The sequence below is a fragment of the Glycine max genome, chromosome 19, assembly GCF_000004515.6.
Source record: "Glycine max cultivar Williams 82 chromosome 19, Glycine_max_v4.0, whole genome shotgun sequence".
Classification (NCBI taxonomy): domain Eukaryota; kingdom Viridiplantae; phylum Streptophyta; class Magnoliopsida; order Fabales; family Fabaceae; genus Glycine; species Glycine max.
This window is the reverse complement of record NC_038255.2, coordinates 36,578,895-36,599,203: the sequence shown is the minus strand read 5'-3', so window position 1 is coordinate 36,599,203 and position 20,309 is coordinate 36,578,895. Positions and strand designations below refer to the sequence as shown.

The 20,309-nt window shown below is 38.1% G+C and overlaps 1 protein-coding gene across 1 annotated transcript; it reads right to left on the bottom strand.

Annotated features, from left to right (window-relative positions):
- Positions 1-845: 845 nt before the first annotated feature.
- On the bottom strand, positions 846-15,282 carry LOC100811625 (apyrase 2). The gene is made up of 9 exons (XM_006604152.4): positions 14,443-15,282; positions 14,115-14,243; positions 13,795-13,851; positions 13,609-13,701; positions 2,321-2,526; positions 2,049-2,140; positions 1,685-1,902; positions 1,395-1,584; positions 846-1,294 (listed from the first exon to the last, which is right to left on the bottom strand). The coding sequence occupies exons 1-9, from the start codon at positions 14,752-14,754 to the stop codon at positions 1,182-1,184; spliced, it is 1,410 nt and encodes a 469-aa protein (XP_006604215.1). The 5' UTR covers positions 14,755-15,282; the 3' UTR covers positions 846-1,181.
- Positions 15,283-20,309: the final 5,027 nt, after the last annotated feature.

Here is a 20,309-nt window from a genome sequence, read left to right as displayed (position 1 = left end):
ACACGAGAAGTTGAAGATATCGAATTCGGAATGAGTTGTTGGAATCTGAGAGAGAATGGCTGTGTGATTTTGTATTGAATGAGTGTGTTAGTTACATTAAGTTAGGATCTCCTTATTTATAGTAGTCTTAGATGCCACGTTTCAGGGTCTTATTTGATTATGACTTGTTCGGAGTCCTATTATTCCAGTCGGGCTATACATCGGTTTTAACTGTCTTTATTTTTTAAGTCGGGTCTTCTTGAGACTTCTAACTTGAGATCCCCTTTAGGTGTTAAAGTTGGTATTTATTCCGAAACAATATTTTAAACCATTTACACGACATTGCTTACTCAGATTCGTTTTGGGTTGTTTTGTATCAACTCCGTTTGAGTTACTGTTGAGCAGTACTGATACAGAAGAAATAAACAAGGAGAAAAAGTGTAATAAAAAACCCGACTCTGTCATTGTTTTTTTGTAATAGGAAAATGTGATTTTATTCTGTTTGTATTTTCAATATTACTAATTATTTGTTAGCTATTTATCCGAGTGTGTATGCGTATTTGGCTATTTGCTATTGTCTATTTTTTGTGTACTGCTGTAATGCTTTTGTTTTGCATCCTGTGTTATTGCAAGTGTTAAGGCATTTTAAATGAATGATTATTAGACCAAAAACATCTCTACATGAATGCCCATTTGTAACAAAAATTAATAAGAAAAAAATACTATAAAAAAGAAAAACAGAAATGGTCAGGAATGCCTGATTTAGATGAGAAATTGATCACAACGAAGTTATTAACCCACACTCCTGCAAGCGACAAGCTAGGTCTGGGCAATCAACAAGATGAGAAGTAATAAAGGATTAACTATGATCACGAATGAAACCATTTATAGAAACAAAAATGAAATGGTGCATCACCATTTTGTTCGTCTCTGAAGACAACATAAAAGATGCCCATAATGAATCGAATGAATCTTCCAAAATCGCAAATTAGATATGTTGTGAATTAATTACATACGAAAAATAATGAAAAGCTATAATCGCCCATTATTTCTGAATCACAGACCCATATCCAATCTCAATTCAGCCTGAAAGTTAATCTCTGATCATCATGAATGACAGTATTTCACCACAAAATCCTGGTGATGAAATTCATGTGCCCCTAGGTTTCTGAAAAATAATCTAAGCGATGATCCCAGTAATTTTACGTAGATGACACGGCTTCAATGGCGCTGCCTAGGGGCCATGCTGCCTCAACCAGGGCATCATCGTATTTAACTTTCTTCACCAATGTAATCTCTTGCCATGGATATATGCCTGCCAACAAATTGAAGCAATGAGTGCAGGAAGATAAAACCATAAATCAGACTTTGTAGAAATGTCATTATAGCTATTCCAACATTGAAATTAAACCTACCAAACCCATCAACAAGCAGTGTATACTGGTATATAAGATCCATGCAAAGATATGGAAGGTTCCCCTCATCAACACGAGGAAAAGTGGATTTGGCATTCTCAAGTTCTGTTTGACATGCTTGCTTAGCTGCATCCTCAAAATCTGCAGGACGAACTATCGCGACTGGCAAGTTGGGATCAGCAAAACCAGCCTATGAATAAATAGTATGATTAGAACGGCAATGAAGTAGCATTCCAAGCAATGGCTAGCAACAAGCATTCCAAGGTTGAATAAAATAAAATAGTAAATACCTCGACAGCTCGGTCAAAGAAGAAAGAGGCAACAAAAAGGTTCTTCTGTCCATCCCCCCCTCCACCATTCCATATCCCACCAAAAGTACACTTCATATGAGTACATGTTGACTCATTAACTTTGAGAGCCCTAAGAGCAACACTTTTGCATTCATTTAAGCTTGTTCCAGAAGAGCCGGATGAAGCCTTAAACAACTTTCCTCCATAATTGTAGGATCCTAAGAATAAAAAAAAGTTTTAAAAAGATATTAAAAAAAAAATTCAAAGCTCTTTTTCCTTGTGGACCAATGAAAGGTTAAAAAAAGAGCCAAAATGTAACTTGGCATCAAAATAGCATCAGGCAGACAGAAAGGAGTATATTTACCATCATAGCCAGATATGATACAAGGGTTTTCAGCATCATCAGAAGCCTTTAAAATCTCTGCACGAGCAGCTAGTAAACCATAGTGCAAGTAACTGAAAGCAAGATGTAAAAATCTATCAGACAAAGAAAAATAGTATTACAGAATATCAGTGAACATGTACTAGGAGATGAAAAAGACTACAAAGTGGAAGTACACAGGTCCATGAGTTAATGCTCCTAGAGGCTGAAAAAGATGACAAATCAAACTGACATAACAAGAGTAAGTAGAAAACCTGTGAACATAAAGATAGTATTTCCTTCCCCTCAGGAACATCTCCTTGACATATGGGTCCCCGCCATCTGCTACTTTTGGAGCCATGGCAGCATCTGTCTCTGAGATGGCATAAGCCATTTGAACAGATCCACCTCCAAGATCAACTACCCCAACAGTCTTTGAATGATCTTTTCCCAAGTTTCCCAATAGATAGTTGATAGTAACCTAAAACATTTTGCAAGGTAAGACAAACAAAATCGTGTCAGTTCTTTAGAGGAGAATATACACAGTTCATAATCCCTTTACAAGCTATAGCTAGTAGTGCATATTGATGCTTTAATTGATACACTTCTGTACCAAACATATGTTTTATAGCACTGTGTACGACTTTAGATCTATGAAAAGCTATCTGACCATCTATTCAGTACATTAACTTTGAAGCAATTATCATATATCTAGCTTTCTAGTGATCTAGAGACACCCGTCCTTTAGATTTTAGAGTTCTAAATAAATTATATTTTTCTAATACATCTAAGAATTGCTCGTACCCTCTTCATATAGAAATTCCAAAAATTTAATTATGTTAGAATAAAACTACAGTTGAAATAATTTTATTTTGGCAAGGGAACATAGATCTTTCCATTGTTAGGTTTATTCCACAAAAAAAATATAGTGAACAATTACTCAGTTGTTTTAAATTTGTCAGAATGAACCATAAATTGAAATATCTAAGCTTTTTTATAGACAAATCTTTGGAATCTAACAATCAGAAACAAGAACCAAGTCCACATGTCTTTTGTTCTTCTGAATTCAGATCATCCATGATTTAGAACTCTAATAAAATAATAATGCCCATCCCCAATTTAAAACTTACAAATCTTTATAATGTTGTCCATCTCTCCATCCTAATTCCCTATTTCAAAACTCTTATAGTACTGCATATCACTATGCTAAAACTATTACACGATGGAAACTACCAGTGAGATGGCATCATGGACAGACCTTTGTGTAGTAGTGTGGGGACAATGTCATTTACTCAATTTCAATTTTTTTTTGTAATACTACTATAATATTAGATTCTCATTTAAGCTTCATTGTCTTTGAATATGCTCCGTATCAATTTTATTATTATTTTTTCTCATACAACGTAAGAGATAATGAGATATTATCTTACCCCCACTACCCAAAATTTCCAAGTCTGTAAGTAGATGTTACTAACAATCCTGCCTAGAATACTACTTGTAAAAAACTGTTTCATTAAGAATATAGTACATTAGTAGAAGAATATTAATTAGAAAGAAAAGTGAAGATATATGAAATATTTTTTATATGGACTTTAGACTGCACAATTTTTCAGTAGTAAAATATGCATGCTCCTTTATTCTATTAAATTGCAAATTCTTATGCTTGATGTGAATATATATCAGAAAACAATCTAATGAAGAAAATGATTTCGTACCCCATTGCCCGGAGGCTCTTCGCTATGCGAAGGTATGGGGGAGGGATGTTGTACGCAGCCTTACCCTTGCATATGCAAAGAGGCTGTTTCCGGATTCGAACCCATGACCAACAAGTCACCAAGGCACAACTTTACCGCTGCACCAGGGCTCGCCCTCCTAATGAAGAAAATGATTATATCAAATATTTTACACCAAAAATCTCATCATTTATATAAAATGCATTATCTCTTAGCAATGCATCAATATATTAGTTTTAAAACATTTGAGACCAAATAACAGGCAAACACCCCTCAAATCAGTACTCTTTATTTGAGAGCATATGCAAGCAGTACAAGAATAACTTGTTGAACTCTTTTTTTTTTTTGCTCAGCAAAGATAATATTATATATATATAACTTGGAGTACCAGAGGTACTAAATACAAAATAAAAGCCACCATACAAAAGGTTCCACGATCAGACCTATACATTCTGAGAGAGAACCTTTTTATGCGTGCAAAATGAAATGACATTAATATCCCCTACTGAAAATAAAACCCACAATGATCTATCCCCTACTGAAAATAAAACCCTTGTCTAATGCTATTGGACCATTGATTAAAGTGAATAGAGAAATCCTTCTCAAAGTTTCAAAGCCAAGTCCAGAGAATGAATGTTGCATCTTCAAACAATTTATTAGCATTGAAAGCAACATTAGAAAAAACTATGGAATTCCTTAGCTTCCAAATAGACCACATTAGTGCCATCCACCAGCATTGCCATCTCTTGAACCGAGCACCATCCACTTGAATATCGATAAACTGCTGGAAGTGTTGTTTAGGGGTGAGGGGGATAGCACCTTTTAAATTCAGCCAAGACATAGTTTCCCACCAAAGAGGCTGGATTTTGCTACAGTGTAGGAATAGGTGAGCTGCATCCTCCTCTTTGATTCTGCAAAAAGGGCATGAGATGTCGGTGAGCTGCACTTGTCTCCGCTGTAAATTTATCCTTGTAGGTAATCTATCCCTGAGTAGCCTCCACACAAAGACAGTTACTTTGCTTGGGACCTTTATGCTCCATAATTTTGAATAACACTCATCCAGTGTTCCAGCTTCTAATCCTTCCCCAAGCATACTATAGGCAGTATGAGCTGAATATTGACCAGTTGGATCTCGAAGCCACTCCCATCCATCAAAATCTTGTTGCTGAATAACCTTGTGTTGGACCTCAGTTAGGAAGCTGACTGCCCTATCAATTTTACTATCAAACAGCGGTCTTCTCCATGTAAAGTTCCATTCCCAGCCACTATCCTTATGGCTTCCCATCTGTTGTATGAGCTGTTGCTGCTCAAGGGAAATTGAGTATAGTCTGGGAAATTTTTCAGCCAATGATTCCTCTCCACTAATCCACCTATCCTCCCAAAATTTAAATTTATCACCTTTGCCAACCTTCCACTTCATACCTTTCTGAAGAATCTGACCCTGTTGAGATTCAGCCCCCACAGGAACCTACGCTGCACCCGCACCAATTTCTCCACCACTACTTTAGGTACCCTGAAAAAAGAAAAGAAATAAATTGGGATCGACGTTAGCACTGATTTTATTAATGTCACTCTCCCCCCCAAGGATATATGTTTCTGCTTCCACTTTGTTAACTTCCCCTCACATTTATGAATGATAGGGTCCCACAGCTGTCGCCGCCTCGGATTTGCCCCTATTGGTATACCCAGATAAAGTAAAGGAAGTGCCAGCAATCTGCAGTTCAAGTAATTTGCTGCCAGGTGTTCCCATTGTTGCGACTGACCAAAAACTCCGAAACAACTCTTTGCAAAGTTGATCTTTAAACCAGAAGCTAGCTCAAACACCCTTAGGATAGTCTTGATTGCAACAACATTCTCCATACTAGCCTCCCCAAAGAAAATTGTGTCGTCTGCATACTGAAGGATGCTAATGTTCACCTTGTGTCTGCCTACTTGGAAGCCCTTGTACAGATTTTCTTGCTTAGCTTTCTTTAATAAGCCATTCAGACCTTCCGCCACCACATTAAACAAGAAAGGGGCCAAAGGATCCCCTTGTCTAATACCCCTACTAGGAATGAACTCAGCTGATGGACTGCCATTTATCAGGATTGAAATGGAGGCTGATTTCAAACACCCTTCTATCCATTTAACCCATTTAGGGCAGAAACCTGTTCTTTGCAGCATGTATAGTAAAAAATCCCAAGACACCGAGTCGTATGCCTTCTCGAAATCGACTTTGAATACAAGGCACGATTTGCTTTCCCTTTTTGCCTCTTCGATGACTTCATTCGTAATGAGCACGCTGTGTAAAAGGTGTCTTCCCTCAATAAAAGCAGATTGAGACTCATCAATGATGAAGGGCATCACCTTCTTCATTCTGTTTGCCAACAGCTTTGATACTATTTTGTACATACAGCCTACTAAGGAAATAGGTCTGTAATCACACAAAAATAGTGGATCAGCCACCTTGGGAATGAGAGTTATGAAGGATGCATTGCAGCCTCTAGGGAAGACACCATTAACATGGAATTCGTCTATGAAGCGGAGGATATCAGGTTTCAGAAGCTGCCAAAACTGTTTTATAAACTTGAAATTCAATCCATTGGGTCCTGGACTCTTGTCGCTTCCACAATCCCAAACAGCTTGTTTTACCTCCTCTTCTAGGAAGTGGGCAACCAACATGTCGTTGTGGTGCTGAGATAAAGACTGAAAACAGATTCCGTCAAGCCTGATTCGGTGGGCATCTGGTTCCTGAAATTTCTGTGCAAAAAAGGATCTCACTTCCTCCTTCACCTTAATTGGGTCAGCAATCCATGTTTCACCCTTCATGACTCCCTTAAGTAAGTTATTTCTGCGATTAGCGTTCATCGTCAAGTGAAAATACCGGGAGTTACAGTCTCCTTGCTTGATCCACCTTATTCTTGCCTTTTGTCTCAACACCGATTCATGAGCTTGGGCAGCTATCCATAGAGCTTCCTGCAAATCTCTCCTTTGGGTCTCCTCTTGGGTAGTTAGCTGTCTATGAATTGTGTCCACCTCTAGTTTATTTAATTCCTCTTCTATCTTCTTAACCTTCTTCAAAGTGTTTCCGAAACTCTCCCTATTCCAAGTCTTCAGCCCTTGTTTGAGTCTCTTAATTTTTTGTTTGAGAGCAAAACCACCCCAACCTGTTTGCTGGATAGAAGACCAGCAGTTATGGACTGTTTCTTTGAATGAAGCATCTGACGACCAACAATCTAGAATTCTGAATGGTTTCGGGCCCCAATCTATAGATGAGGATCTAAGCATTACTGGACAGTGGTCCGAAAAATTCCTAGGAATAGTGTTTTGGGTAGTTGCTGGCCATCTGTCAAGCCATTCCAGAGACATCAAGAATCTGTCAAGCTTGCTCCGAGATGCCCCATTTGGTCTAAACCAAGTGAAACTGCGACCCACCCATGGTGCTTCCACAACCTCCAGTTCATCTATCCAATCATTGAATTCTTTGATGCTATTAATCCCTGACTCTCTTTGGCATGTACCAAATCTTTCCGCAGGATCCCTGATGTTATTAAAGTCACCTAAGATGCACCATATATCTCCACTCTGTGTTATTTTCAGCTGCTTGATCTGCTCCCACAGCGCCCTTTTATTTTGGATATCGCAAGGTGAATATATTGTGACTATGTTGATTGGCAATGCTTCTTTGATCCATTCCCCACTTAGCAAAATGAAACCATGGCCGATGATCTGATTCTGTAACTTAAAGGTTCTTTCACTCCATAGACAAAGAATACCTCCAGCTGTATTAGTAGCTGGTTGCATCTCCCAACAGACCTCATCATCTCCCCACAATGATTGGCACATAGTTTTATCAATCAATTCCTTCTTTGTCTCCTGTAAACAGAGCATATCGACATTCTCCGTCTTGATCATTCTTCGAATACTTGCCCATTTCACCCCCCTCCCTAGTCCCCTTACATTATATGATATAATATTCATGGGCAATTATCCCTGGTTCCCCTCCTTTCTGCTTCGTTTTTGTCTCTAACCTCCATTTCTTCTAATTTGTTGATGATTGATTGCTGACCATCCCCACCTGTAATCCCTAGACAAGTAGCCATCTTCCATATATTTGTAGCCTCTTGAATTTGTTGTGTCTCCTGATTTCCTTCTGTAACTTCTTCTTGTGTTGCTGGCCTATTCATGCCGTCGCAGGTTATTTTGTAATTGCCCTCCTGCTGCGTCAGACCTTGAGATTGATGGGTATTCAAGCTATTAGATCCTCTTTCAACTTCTGTACTAGGAGGAATGAGGCCCGAATTGTGTTTCTTTTTGAACCACCTCTGTCTAGAGTAAACCTTGCATGTACTGTCCGCTGCACCATTATTATTTTGTGAAGGAAAGCCCTGCATATGTGTGTTCTTTGTTGGGGTAGTATTAGTAAAGCCCAAACTTCTATTGGGCCCAATTTCCTTCCCGTAGCTGCACTCACCCACTTCATACATTGCATCTGAAAGTGTTAACACGTGATGGCCTTGTTGGTTTGAATTTTCCTTTCCAGCTGGCGCACCCAACATTGGCCAGGTTTTAGTTTCCTCCACGTCACTATGTTCTTTTGTTTTTTCACATATCTCCACTGTATTTAAATAAGGAGCTTTCTCTTTGTCACAGCTACACCCCACCTCACACTTTCCTTTTTCATGTCTTATCTTCCTCCCTTCTTCAAGAGCGGCGCTCCCAATGCACTGAACATCACCTTCATCCGGTTGCAACTCCTGAATGGAGGTGACCGTTGGTTGCCGCACTGCACACGCTATCTGTTCAAACACGGTATCCTGATCTGGTGTGGTCCTTACCCGCGGGTCACAAGCTTTGTCCAACGTGGAATGGCAATGTCGATGACCGTCGGGTAAAAGGTTTGTTCCGTGTCCATCATCTCCGTCAATGGATGGGTGCGCTGCTCTGTGGGGGTCTGTTGTCTCCGACGCCGTTATGAGGTGATCGTCGTCTTCCCTCCCCAAAAAGTTAGCTGGCCTCGGAGTGGAAATTCCAGAGTAGGTTTCGTCGGAGTCTATCTCCTCCGACGAAACACAGGCGCCACTGCGACATCTGCAACATTGGTTTTTTCCGCCCCCGCATTCCTCCACTGTAGACACCCTAAAGCACTCTTTCCCTATGTGTACATCAACCGTGTGCCTTATCATCGGAGCCCAGGGGGTCTTTATAAGCACCCGAGCCCTGTCCAGTCTCCTTTTATCCTCCGCGTCATCATCTATATCCACCAAATCCCCCATAGCCGCTACTATCTGCTGCATGTACTTCGTGGCCCATGCCTGAAGCGGGATGTCCCATAGCTGGACCCAAGTTATTCTGAAACCAGTACGTAGGTTTGGACTCCATTTCTCCATTGAATAAAACGGCGATGCACTTCCTTGTCGTCCTCCGTTCATGAGCTGCTCAGCTCCATCGTTGTTGAGCCCTAATAACAAAACTAGGTCGCCCCCGATATGCTTAGGAGAAATATCCAATCCTATCTCCCATAGTAGTTCCTCCTCCAATCTGTCTACCATAGCTGGGTTTTTTAATCTTCCTACCCATGCGTCCTTTACCCAGTTATAATCTGCAGGCCCTATATTAAGAATAACAGAGGATTTTGTAGAATCCTGCCGCTGGGTGTGGTTGATAAACGTCAACCTTTGTCTCGGGGGTCCTAGGTTTCTTTTTAGAGCTGCGACATATGAACCCGGGTCTGTGGGACGCTGTTTTGGTGCTCGATCACCCATGTATTGATTCCTAGCAACCTGGGTCTGTCCTTTGGTTTCTGACTCCTCTTTTCTAAACTTCTCCCGGCCGTAACGGGGTATATTGACGTAAAGCTTCATCCCTCCCAAGACAGTCCCGTCCAGCTGTTTTACCAGAAGGGGGATGTCTTTGACACCTTTGAACCGGACAAAACCATATCTTCTTCCACTACGGCTTCTTCTAGCTGGTATGAATACTTCCCTCACGTCTCCCCACTTCTTGAAATGAAACCATAAATCCTTCTCTGTGACTTCGTTCGAGAATCGAGTGAAGTAAAAAGATGAAATTTCCTTGTGGTCGCGCCAGTTTGAAATGCCGGAGTGCTGGTATCTTCCTTCTTTCCCTGGATATACCCGTCGAGGGTCCTCCCCAGGGCTCGCTCTGTGGCTACCACCGAATGGAACTCTGTATCTCTCTCTCACCCACCCATAATGTCTCGCTCTCTCTCGTCCTCTCTCTATCTCTCTCGTCCTCTCGTCCTTTCTTTTCTTTTTCATTTCAATTACAGATATACTTGTTGAACTCTAAAGTGAGAAAAAAAAAAAAAAGAAGCTTATATGGGGTGAAAGGTCATGTAATTATAATACAGTAGCAAATCAAACATAGAGTTACAAAGTACAAACAACTAGGATTATTCAGAAAACAGGTCTGGGGAGGTCATACCAAGTTCAATAAGTTAAGTTTTCCACCCAACAATACAGGATGCACAAATTCAAAAGAAAGTTCAACTATAATGATATGGCAGGAGTTTGAATGCAAGTGGGATGAAACTTTCTCTGGTGAAGAAGCACAAAAGCAAATTTTATAACTTTTCACAACAAACTGGTAACTGATTTTTTTAAATAAACTTTATAATTGCATTTTGAATAAAATATTCCAGGAGAGCTTGCAATAAATATAAATCAACAAGCTATATCATCGGTTTTCCACCAATTAACAAAGAGCATATATTCTCAAGATCATGTCGTGAAGCAGGGTTATAGAAATTCAAGATTCGCTAAATTGCCACAAAAAGAGGAGTGTAGATGGCATTGATGATATGAAGATCATGCTCCAGAAATGGATGCAGAAGCAAGGCATTTCAGAGACATTCAACGATCATGGCGGCAAAAATTCTGACGACACTGGAACAAAGATCGTAGTTCAAGAAGGGGCACCGGAATCAACACCGCAAGAATGGTAAAAATGGGAGGAGTTGCCTTCATTCGAAGGTAGCAACCCGCTGGGGTGGATAGCACGTGCTGAGAAGTTTTTCGTGGTTCAACAAGTGAAGCCCAAGAAAAAGCTACGCTAGGCTTTTTTCGGGATGGATGGAAATGCAGTTCACTGGTTTCAGTATTGGAGGAGAAATGCCAAGAACCCAAGTTGGGAGGAGTTTATAGTGGCGTTGTTGAGAAGGTACGGTGGGGTTAGGTGTGGTACTGTGTACGAGAGACTTGCAGCTTTGAGGCAGAAGGGTGGTGTGGAAGAGTATGTCCAGGAATTTGAGCTATGGGTGGCTCAAGCAACATCAACTTCTGAGGATCAATTGTTGGGGTATTTTCTTGTTGGGCTTCGTCAAAATATTCGAAGTAAAATTCTCCCTCATGATCCAAGGGAATTGGTGCGAGCAATGGAATTGGCATGTGACATTGAGGAAACCAAGAGGGAAGAGAATAGGTACGGGGAATCACGAAATCGAGGGAGCAGCGGAGGGTTCAGATTTCAGTCAGGGGGTGGAACAATGGTGCGAAGTTCGTCCTCTAGGGGCGCGAAACAGAACCAACAGAACCAATTGCAGAATAAAACAAATTTTGGGGGAGGTCAATTCGGTTCAAGCTATGCGGCCAATAAGCAAGGCAAAAATTCTGCTTGGGGAAACAGAAACAAAGGTATAAGGAATTTGTCATATCAAGAATTTGTGAGAAGGGATGATAAATTGTGCTTTCAATGCGGGGGACCTTTTGGGACAGGACACAAATGTCCAGAGAAAAGCATAAGGGTGATGATTTTAGCAGAAGATGAACAAATCAATGAGAAGGGAGACTGCAAGGATTGAGGTGGAGGAAGAAAGTGAGGAGGAAGGTAGTGAGAGGGCTGAGATGGAGTTTCAGTGGATGGAGTTGTCACTATGTTCAGCAAGGGGTCTTACTCAACCTCAAACTATGAAAATGGAAGGGGTGATTCAAGGCAGGAAGGTGCTGGTCTTGATTGATAGTGGAGCAAGCCACAATTTTATTTCCACTCGGTTGATATAGGAGTTGAGATTAGGAGTAGATCCAACTTTTGGGAGTGTTGGGGAGATTCGAGGGGTACACCTGTGGACCACGAGTCACCACATAAGGAGACCTAACACCACACTCTAATCCAAAACCTTTCTTCCACATGGTAATCTTCCCCTCGAGTGGAAGTCTTTATCATCCACAAGTATAGTCATTCTGGCCACCTACGATACTTGCATTGCCGCTCCATCTGCGGGGCATGCTGCGCCGCCATCTTATGGGTCTTCTCCTCACTTATATGGTGCTCAACCTTTCCACTTCTACCCGATGTGGGACTTCACCTCACACTTGTAACCCAACAGGGAGATGGTCACAAAAAGAATGCTCAAGGACGTTGTAAAGAGGTGGCTATTAAGTTGGGAGAATATGCAATGGTGGGTGAATTTTTCTTGTTTGATTTAGGAGTGGATCTTATCTAGGGATGGCTTGGTTAGCTACTTTGGGAGAGGTTAAAGTCAATTGGCAAACACTTTCAATGAAGTTTATGCAGCAAGGGCAGTTAGTGGAGGTAAAGGGAGATTTGGGGTTCTCAAGAGTGTTGGTATCACCTCAAGCCTTGATGAAGATGACAGAAATAGAAGCTGTTTCAATGTTATGGATGATAGAAACTGAAACAGTCAAATCAAATGAGGAAGTTCAGGATAATGGGAAGGAATTAGGGCAACAACCACAACAGTTGCAGGCCATTTTGGAGGAATTTGCTGCAGTTTTTGCTGAACCAAAGGAGCTTCCACCCAGTAGAGATGAGGATCATCGCATCCCCATCAAAGCAGGAGTTGATCCAGTCAATGTCAGGCCTTACAGGTATCCCTATTTGCAGAAGAATGAAATAGAGAAACAAGTGTTTGATATGCTTAATGCGGGTTTAATAAGGCCTAGTAAGAGTCCATATTCTAGCCCTATGATATTAATTAAGAAGAAAGATGGTAGTTGGAGGTTTTGCATTGATTATAGAGCCTTGAATATGGTGACAATTCCTGATAAATTTCCAATTCCAGTAATTAAATCCTCTCTTCAGTCCATCTTTTCTGTTCTAGTTGGGTACAGAACTCATCTGAGTTATGTTAGAGGATTTATTGAAGAAGAATCCTAACAGGTTGTATCAGCAATTAAATCCCATTGCCCGTCTGGTATAAAGGTGAAGATTTTTATCCCTCTCATCATTTGTGGTAGAGTTTTATTTTAAGAAAATGGGACTGTAAAGCAAATGCATTTTTTACGACTTTATTTTCTTTTCTGCTTGTTATACTTCTAGGAGAACCCCTTGTCCTCCTTCCTTGTTTCAGACTTCTTGATATAGTGTTGAGCAACTCAATAAACTATGAACATAGTATATAGCACAAACTTAATAAAAGAATAGAAAGATAAAAGGGAACTTCTGACTTAGTCTGTCTCAAAAATACCTTCATCAACATAAAAATCCATTTAATAGAAGAGAGTTCATTCACAATTGGTCTTTCAAACCCCTCTCCATCACACTCAAAAATAAAGAATCAGAAACCACTGAACCACCAAACCTCATTAAACATTATTCAAATCCCACAATCACCATAAACCATCATGTAATCTAATTAACAATCTGATCTATGTTCGTGAAAGCTAGTCAATTCTCTTATAGTCCCTGTGCACTCAGTTCCAAAATTTTAATTATCTGATCTATTTCAGTAAAAGATTCTTAATTCTCCCCAGTCAGGATGCATTCTAGTCTTGATGTGTAAATAATAAATGGCATAAAGGCCAGAGGCAATCCTAAGAAAATATAAAGCCATAGCCAATAACTAACAACTTTAAGTTCATAAATCATACCCATTGATAAGCACCTTCTTGTGTTCCATCCAGTACCGTAACTGCATCACTCTCAGATTTAAGGCTACTCCTATCCTTAAGCAAATCCCTTACCTTAAATTAATGAAATTCAAAGAAACAAAATGTTAAAACAAAACTAATTGTGCATGGCTGCTAAAACCATTGAAATTGAGACACAGTAGTCACCGCTTGCAAAATCCTATCCGATGCATCCCCTTCCAAAGCCCTCAAACCCGCAGTTGCCTGCATATAGACACTAATTCAATTCAAGTTCCCTTCAGAGAAACCCAAATGTCAATTAGCACACACCGATTCAATGTATATTTGGATGTCAATTAAATGAGTTCAAAAATACCCTTAAAGCAACAAATTCTTCCTCTTTCATTTTGTGCATTGAAATTCGGGAATGTGCATTAGAATTCCTAAAAGGACATTCCCAAATTCCAACTTTTATCTAAAATAGGCTTGGCAGAATATAAATCTAAAAAAAAAAAAAAAACACCCACCCCAACTCGAACTGGTGTCTTGGATCGCAATTCACGAGGAACAACACTCTCCGCTTCCTCCAAAAGCGAAACCAAAGATTCCGCTGCCTGTTTCGGATTCTTAGCGAACGCACTCAAACCCGGTTTTTTCTGCAAAATACAAACCAACATTATAAGACCAAAAACACAAGCAAATAACAGCAATAACCACGGTTTCATCGCAATCCTTGATACTATGGCAAATGGCGACCAAATGTGGCTTCAATGTCGCGTGAATCCAAAAAATTTTACGTTGCGATCGTAACCTCAGTTAAAATCATAATATAATAATAATTTGATTTGATTTGACCTGGACGAAAAGCTCGAGATCTTTGCCAATGTGAACGAGATCTAGGTTGTGATCGAAATGGAAGACGTGGACGCGGCTGCCGGAGCTGCCGGCGTCGAAGATGACGGCGTAGGAGCCGGCGGATTTCTCGACGGGGGATACTTTCCGGTTAACGAGGGCGTAGCCTCCGACGGACTCGTTAGAGATGCTGGACGGCATGACGTAGAGGACGAAGGTGATGAGGAGAAGCGGGATCGCCACGACGAGCAGCGTCCCCCGGAACCGGTAGATCTTGTCGGCGAGGGACTCCTGGCGGCCGGGGCGCTTCAGCATTTTGCTGGACTCGAACTCCGGCGAGTGCTGGTCGGCGGCGTGCGACGGCGGAGAGTTGCTGCTGGCCTGGCCGTCGAAGAGCTCAGCGGAGGACGGCGACCGGTAGCGGATCTGACCGTTGGAGGAGGCGGCGGGCGGAGGCTCCAGCTCGGTGTCCTGGGATTGATTCTCAACTAAACTAATTGAAGAAGACGAAAACGACGACGACGGATCCGGAAACGACGGGGAGGCGAAAACGGCGTGATGCTGTCCGTCTTATGGGAAAATGCACGTTGCGTGCGTCTCAGACACTGAGGTCTTTCTCTCTCGCGCGCGCGCGCGTGTAGTGAGAGAGTCAGTGTCTGTGTTGTTTGTGCGGGAAAAATGGTTAAATGGTGTGTGTAACTGTAAATTGTGAAGGAAGGAAAGAAAAGGAAAGGGAAGGTTACTGAGTTGGGCCTTCTTCGCCCTCTGAGTCGGACTCGGTCTCTAGTGGAAGAGAAATACCGAGTCGTTCTGTTTCTGAATCTCTCCGCGTTGTCCTTGTCGTGTGTATTTTAAGTATTATTAATTAAGTGTAAAAACCAAAAAGTTACGTGGCATATACGGCCTGGTGGAAGAAAATGAGAATGCTACGAAAGAATAAATCTTTTTTCACTTTACATTATACTACGGGCTACTGTTGTGTGTGCACCAAACTAGGGACTAAAGCGTATGTGGAATTGCGTATAAATAGAAAAAAAAAAAAAACAAATCCTTCCTCGTAATAACTTTAATAATGTAATAATTACTCTTTTTATTGATAAAATTATAAATTTGATTCCCTCTTTATTTTATAATTATAAATTTAATTTTGTTATAGTTTAATTTATAAATTTAATCCCTTAATTTTTTACAATTTCATTATTTTATCTTCTAATTTTAAGATTAGACTATCATCACTTGTTATTTTATTGGATATTAATTTCATGTCCTAGTTAATATTAAACTTTAATAAAATTAAGACAAATAATGATTAATGTCTAATAAAAATATAAGATGATGATTAAATTAAACGATCAAGTTGGATTTCGAAATTAGAAATTAAAATAATAAAATTATAAAAAATTAATAAATTAAATTAGTTAATTAAATTATAAAAAAAAAGTAGAATTGAACTGTGAGACAAATAAAATTATCAAATTTATAATTAGCCTTGACAAGAAATAAGTTTTTTCCTGATCGGCTCAGGCTCCTTTGAAGTACAAGCTGCACATTAGAGGATAAGTGCACATATTTCAACCCTTTATAATAATTGACGGTATAAATTGTTACACATAATTTAAATTATAATATTATATTATATTTTAAAAATAAAATTATATTATAAGAAAGGACAATATCATTCTCATCTCTGCCGACAATCACGACGGCAAAGTATTGCACCTCGCCGTTAGTGTCCAGGAAAAGATGCACAACTCGCTCACTGTCGATTGACCCCATTGCAGACAATCATCGGAGCAAATTCTAGTAAGTGCGACACGACACTCTCCTTGTTGTTTGTTGTCATAATCGGAACACCACCACAACCAATCGACCTTTTTCCCTTTAACCCTTTGCATCTTTGAAATAAAAAAAAACCCAAATTTCGACAGGCATGCAGTGGTGTGCATCCAATTCAAACAAACTTTGCATCTTTGAAAAATCAGAAACCAAATTGATGAACTGTGCGAGAAAGGCAAACAATTTAAATGGACTCGAAAAGCACACTAATTCCATTAACCAATTGAAATTGATTCACAAACTTTTAATTCTCCTTTGTCATTGGCTGTTGTGGTAACATTTACATTGTTCATTAATGTAAAGGAGTATGTGTGTACTTTATCTTCTGAAGTACAAGTTGGATGATTCAATTTTTTCATATCCAAAAATTATTATTTCTAATAATTATGAATCTTAGAATTAAGTTTTCTGAAAATGAATATAATTTTTTTTGGTTGAATATTATGGATATTTATATAAAATTTTTAGAAATTAAAGAATTACGTAATATTTTTACTATTTATTTTAATGTAATAAAAATAATATAATATTTTCTAGTATACTAAAAGAAAAATTAACTTGAAAAAAATAAGATTCTCATTTTTTTATGAAAAATTCTTTGTAAGAAATTAGTTAAAAAAAACATTATCAAGAAATATCCTTTTTCAAGAATATTTTTTTTAAAAAAAAAAAAGATACCAAACAAGAGAAACTAGGATTCTTAACTTAAGATTCTCAAAAAACTAAAAAGTTTTTTCCTACAAAGCGTTCATTTGTATTCTTTATAATACTAATGAAATCGACAATAAAAATTATAAATAAATTAACGATGATAAGATTAATTTTATAAAATTAGTATTATTTTTTATTTATTTATTAATTTTTTTTGCCTGTGTAAAATAATTTAAGATCACAGTTATAATGAAACCAGAAAAATTGAAAAATAGAAGAAAAGAGTCGTCTACACACAACGCAGTGTCTCATGGTAAATGGGCGGAAAAACTATTGTAGATATGAATTATGAAGTATAAATCAAGTTTTAAAACTTTACCTAACTTGAGGGCGGAAAAACTGTTCTAGACCTAAGCTCAGATTTGGATTCAGATCTGAGCCCACCACAACTCAAACTTATGTTACCAGCAAAGAATTCGGCCATAAAGTATTACTATTCCAAAATTCTCAACATTTGTATGGGATTTGGATCTCATTCATATAATGTCAATGTTATAATGGTAAACTAATCGAACAAATGAGCTATTGGTTAAACTGCATAAATCAATGTTAAACAAATTTTAAGAAATATATACTTTAAATAATTAGGGAAAATTGATGATATACTTAAAAAAAAAAAAACTTAAGCAAATTGACAGCACACTAATTTACTTTGAAACCCATCAGATCAGCAAATAATTCATCAGTTTGATTTGGTGGGTCACTAATTCACTAAAAAAATTGATCAAATTACTAGCATATTTGGGCTGGCATTGTGGATCCACATATAGATTATTTTTCACATAAAAAAAGAGTAAAAGACACAGAAGCTACTCTTTGTAGCGTCTGCGTCCTGAGCTTCAGACGTGTTACCAAGCACGCTATACACCAAAATCTCATAGCATTTCCAATCTAACAACCTATTCAGATATCATCATCAGCTGATCAGACCAATTCAATAAGCTATGCCAACTCAATTTTGATAATTTGATATGTTAGTATGTCCTAAAAGTAATTTAAAGTAATATTATATTTGGGATAAAATCTCAAGTAAGTTTAATTTACAAAATATGGTTATATATTTCTTATTTTAGGTAATTAAGCAATTAATGTCCTGGTTTTAGCAATTTCAATGCTATATAAAAACACAACTTTCACATAAATCTTTATTCTTTTTGTGCATTGTTGGACTTATTTAAGTATCGAAATACCTTTGTACATGCATCATTTCACACTCAATTATAATAAGCTCTAAAAGAATCATACTCTCGCAAGGGATGAAAATAGATTAGGATGTACATGAGAAATTTATGACATCCCATATTACATTTAATCTAACCTAATCCTATATACTAAAAAAGATAAATAGATAATTTTAGCATAGTTAAAAATTAAATATTACGTTAATAAACTGGGTTGATTTAATTCTATCTCATGCATTATTAAATCTTGATGGGTAAAGTTAGAGTTTAAACAAATGATAAATTAAAAAAATTTGTTAGAAGAATCAATTAAGCCAAAGTTTTTCTAACCAAACCTATGAACATCCCTGCTCTTTACGTAGCTTGAGATGAAGGGGTTCACAAACTCATTGAAAGTGACTATGCCATTGTTGTGCAATTTGCTTGTTGGGATTTTTAACCTCAACATCCTTGTTTTCCTTAGGTTGATTCAGTTGACTAAATGAAGAAGCGTTGAGGAGTGCACATTATTCATGGTCTTCGTAAGGGAAACAACCTTTCTCACTCTTAAGCTTAGTGATACATATTTCAGATAATCCTCTTAATGGGTGGTAATTTTTTCTTCATGACATCACAGGAGGTTTCCTTTCCTTTTTTGTTTTTATATGGTTACTATCTTGGTAACCTAGACGTCTTAAGTTCAAACTTAAGGCTCTGTTTATTTCCAAAGAAAGAAGAGTGACGAAAGTTATAGGATCTACAAAAACGAGAGAAACTTTAGCTTTCCACTAGTAATAGTGAATTTTGTATGAAAAAAATGGGGTTCACCAATTCGTATTTCTTCACAAAATTGAGGCGATTTGTGAAGAAAAGGTACAGAAATTAGGGTGTTTACAAAATTACTTTCTTCTCTTGAAGGAAACGCAGAGAGAGAGAAAGCTATTTTTGTTTCAAAATCGGATATGTTGCAGCCATATTCGATTATGTTGAGCAAAATCGAATATGCACCATGCATATTCGAATGTGGTAAAAAAATAAAAATAGAACGCGTCCCAAATTTGACCCTACTATATTCGTGGGACACGCACATTCATAAGGAGCACTTTTTTATTCATCCTATAAAGGTATTTTCACTGCAAACCTTCATTTATTTCTTTCATTCACTTTTGGCTGTCAACCTTGTCACTCCTAGTGTGTTTAGATCTGTGTCCAACCTCCAAAAACGTAGATCAAATATGTGATAATCTGAAGTTACAGAAGGTAATTTCTCCTTTAACGTGGAACTTAAACGTGAATCTTGTGAGACGCAACGCGGAATTAGACATCTTCAGACATATTCGATTATGATATGGTCATATTTGATTATGCACTACCTCTACTTTTTTTTAGAATTACATATCATTGTACAAGTAAAAAAAGTAATGAAACCAAAAGAAAGGATAAACTTGGAATTAAATAAATGTTTCATTTAAATTTCACTCATTTAACCTCTCTTTTATCTCTATCAAATGATTTCACTTTCTATTTTTTTCATTCATTTTCATTCATCACACTTTCTTTTTCTTTCACCCCAACCAAACACTACCATAATCCTAAAATGATTTATTTGCTGGCGAGAATAAATTTGTACACATTTAGCCTCTCTAAAACACCATGCACTAAGTTATTGTTTTTAGAGTCTTAGTACTTGTTTGTTTTAAGTTTAATGGGTGTTTGGTTTCCCATCCAACAACCCATAACGTGCATATCAGATGAGAAAAAAAGCTGTCATTTTAAGATTCTGCATCAAATGTGGACAGGAATTGATTTGAAACCCACACGACATATATCCAAAGACACTATCAGTTAAACCAACACGGCATTCAACACATTTACAGAAAGGCCAAACCTTTTGCTTTTGCAGCTTTCAAACAACAAAAAAATATAGGCTCTTAATGCATGTTTAAAAACCTGTTAGAAAGCCAGAAATCACGTCAAAACATAGAAGTTATAATTACTAGCTTCTAGTAAACATGAAAAACCACATTTAGAACGTGAAATCAAACATGCGCTTAGTTTAGTTCACTTTAATCCTTCCTCATATTAAGAAAAGAAACAAAAAATTACTATGCTAAAGTCAATCAAACAAACAATCCAACGTTTATTCACACAAACAGAATTGGA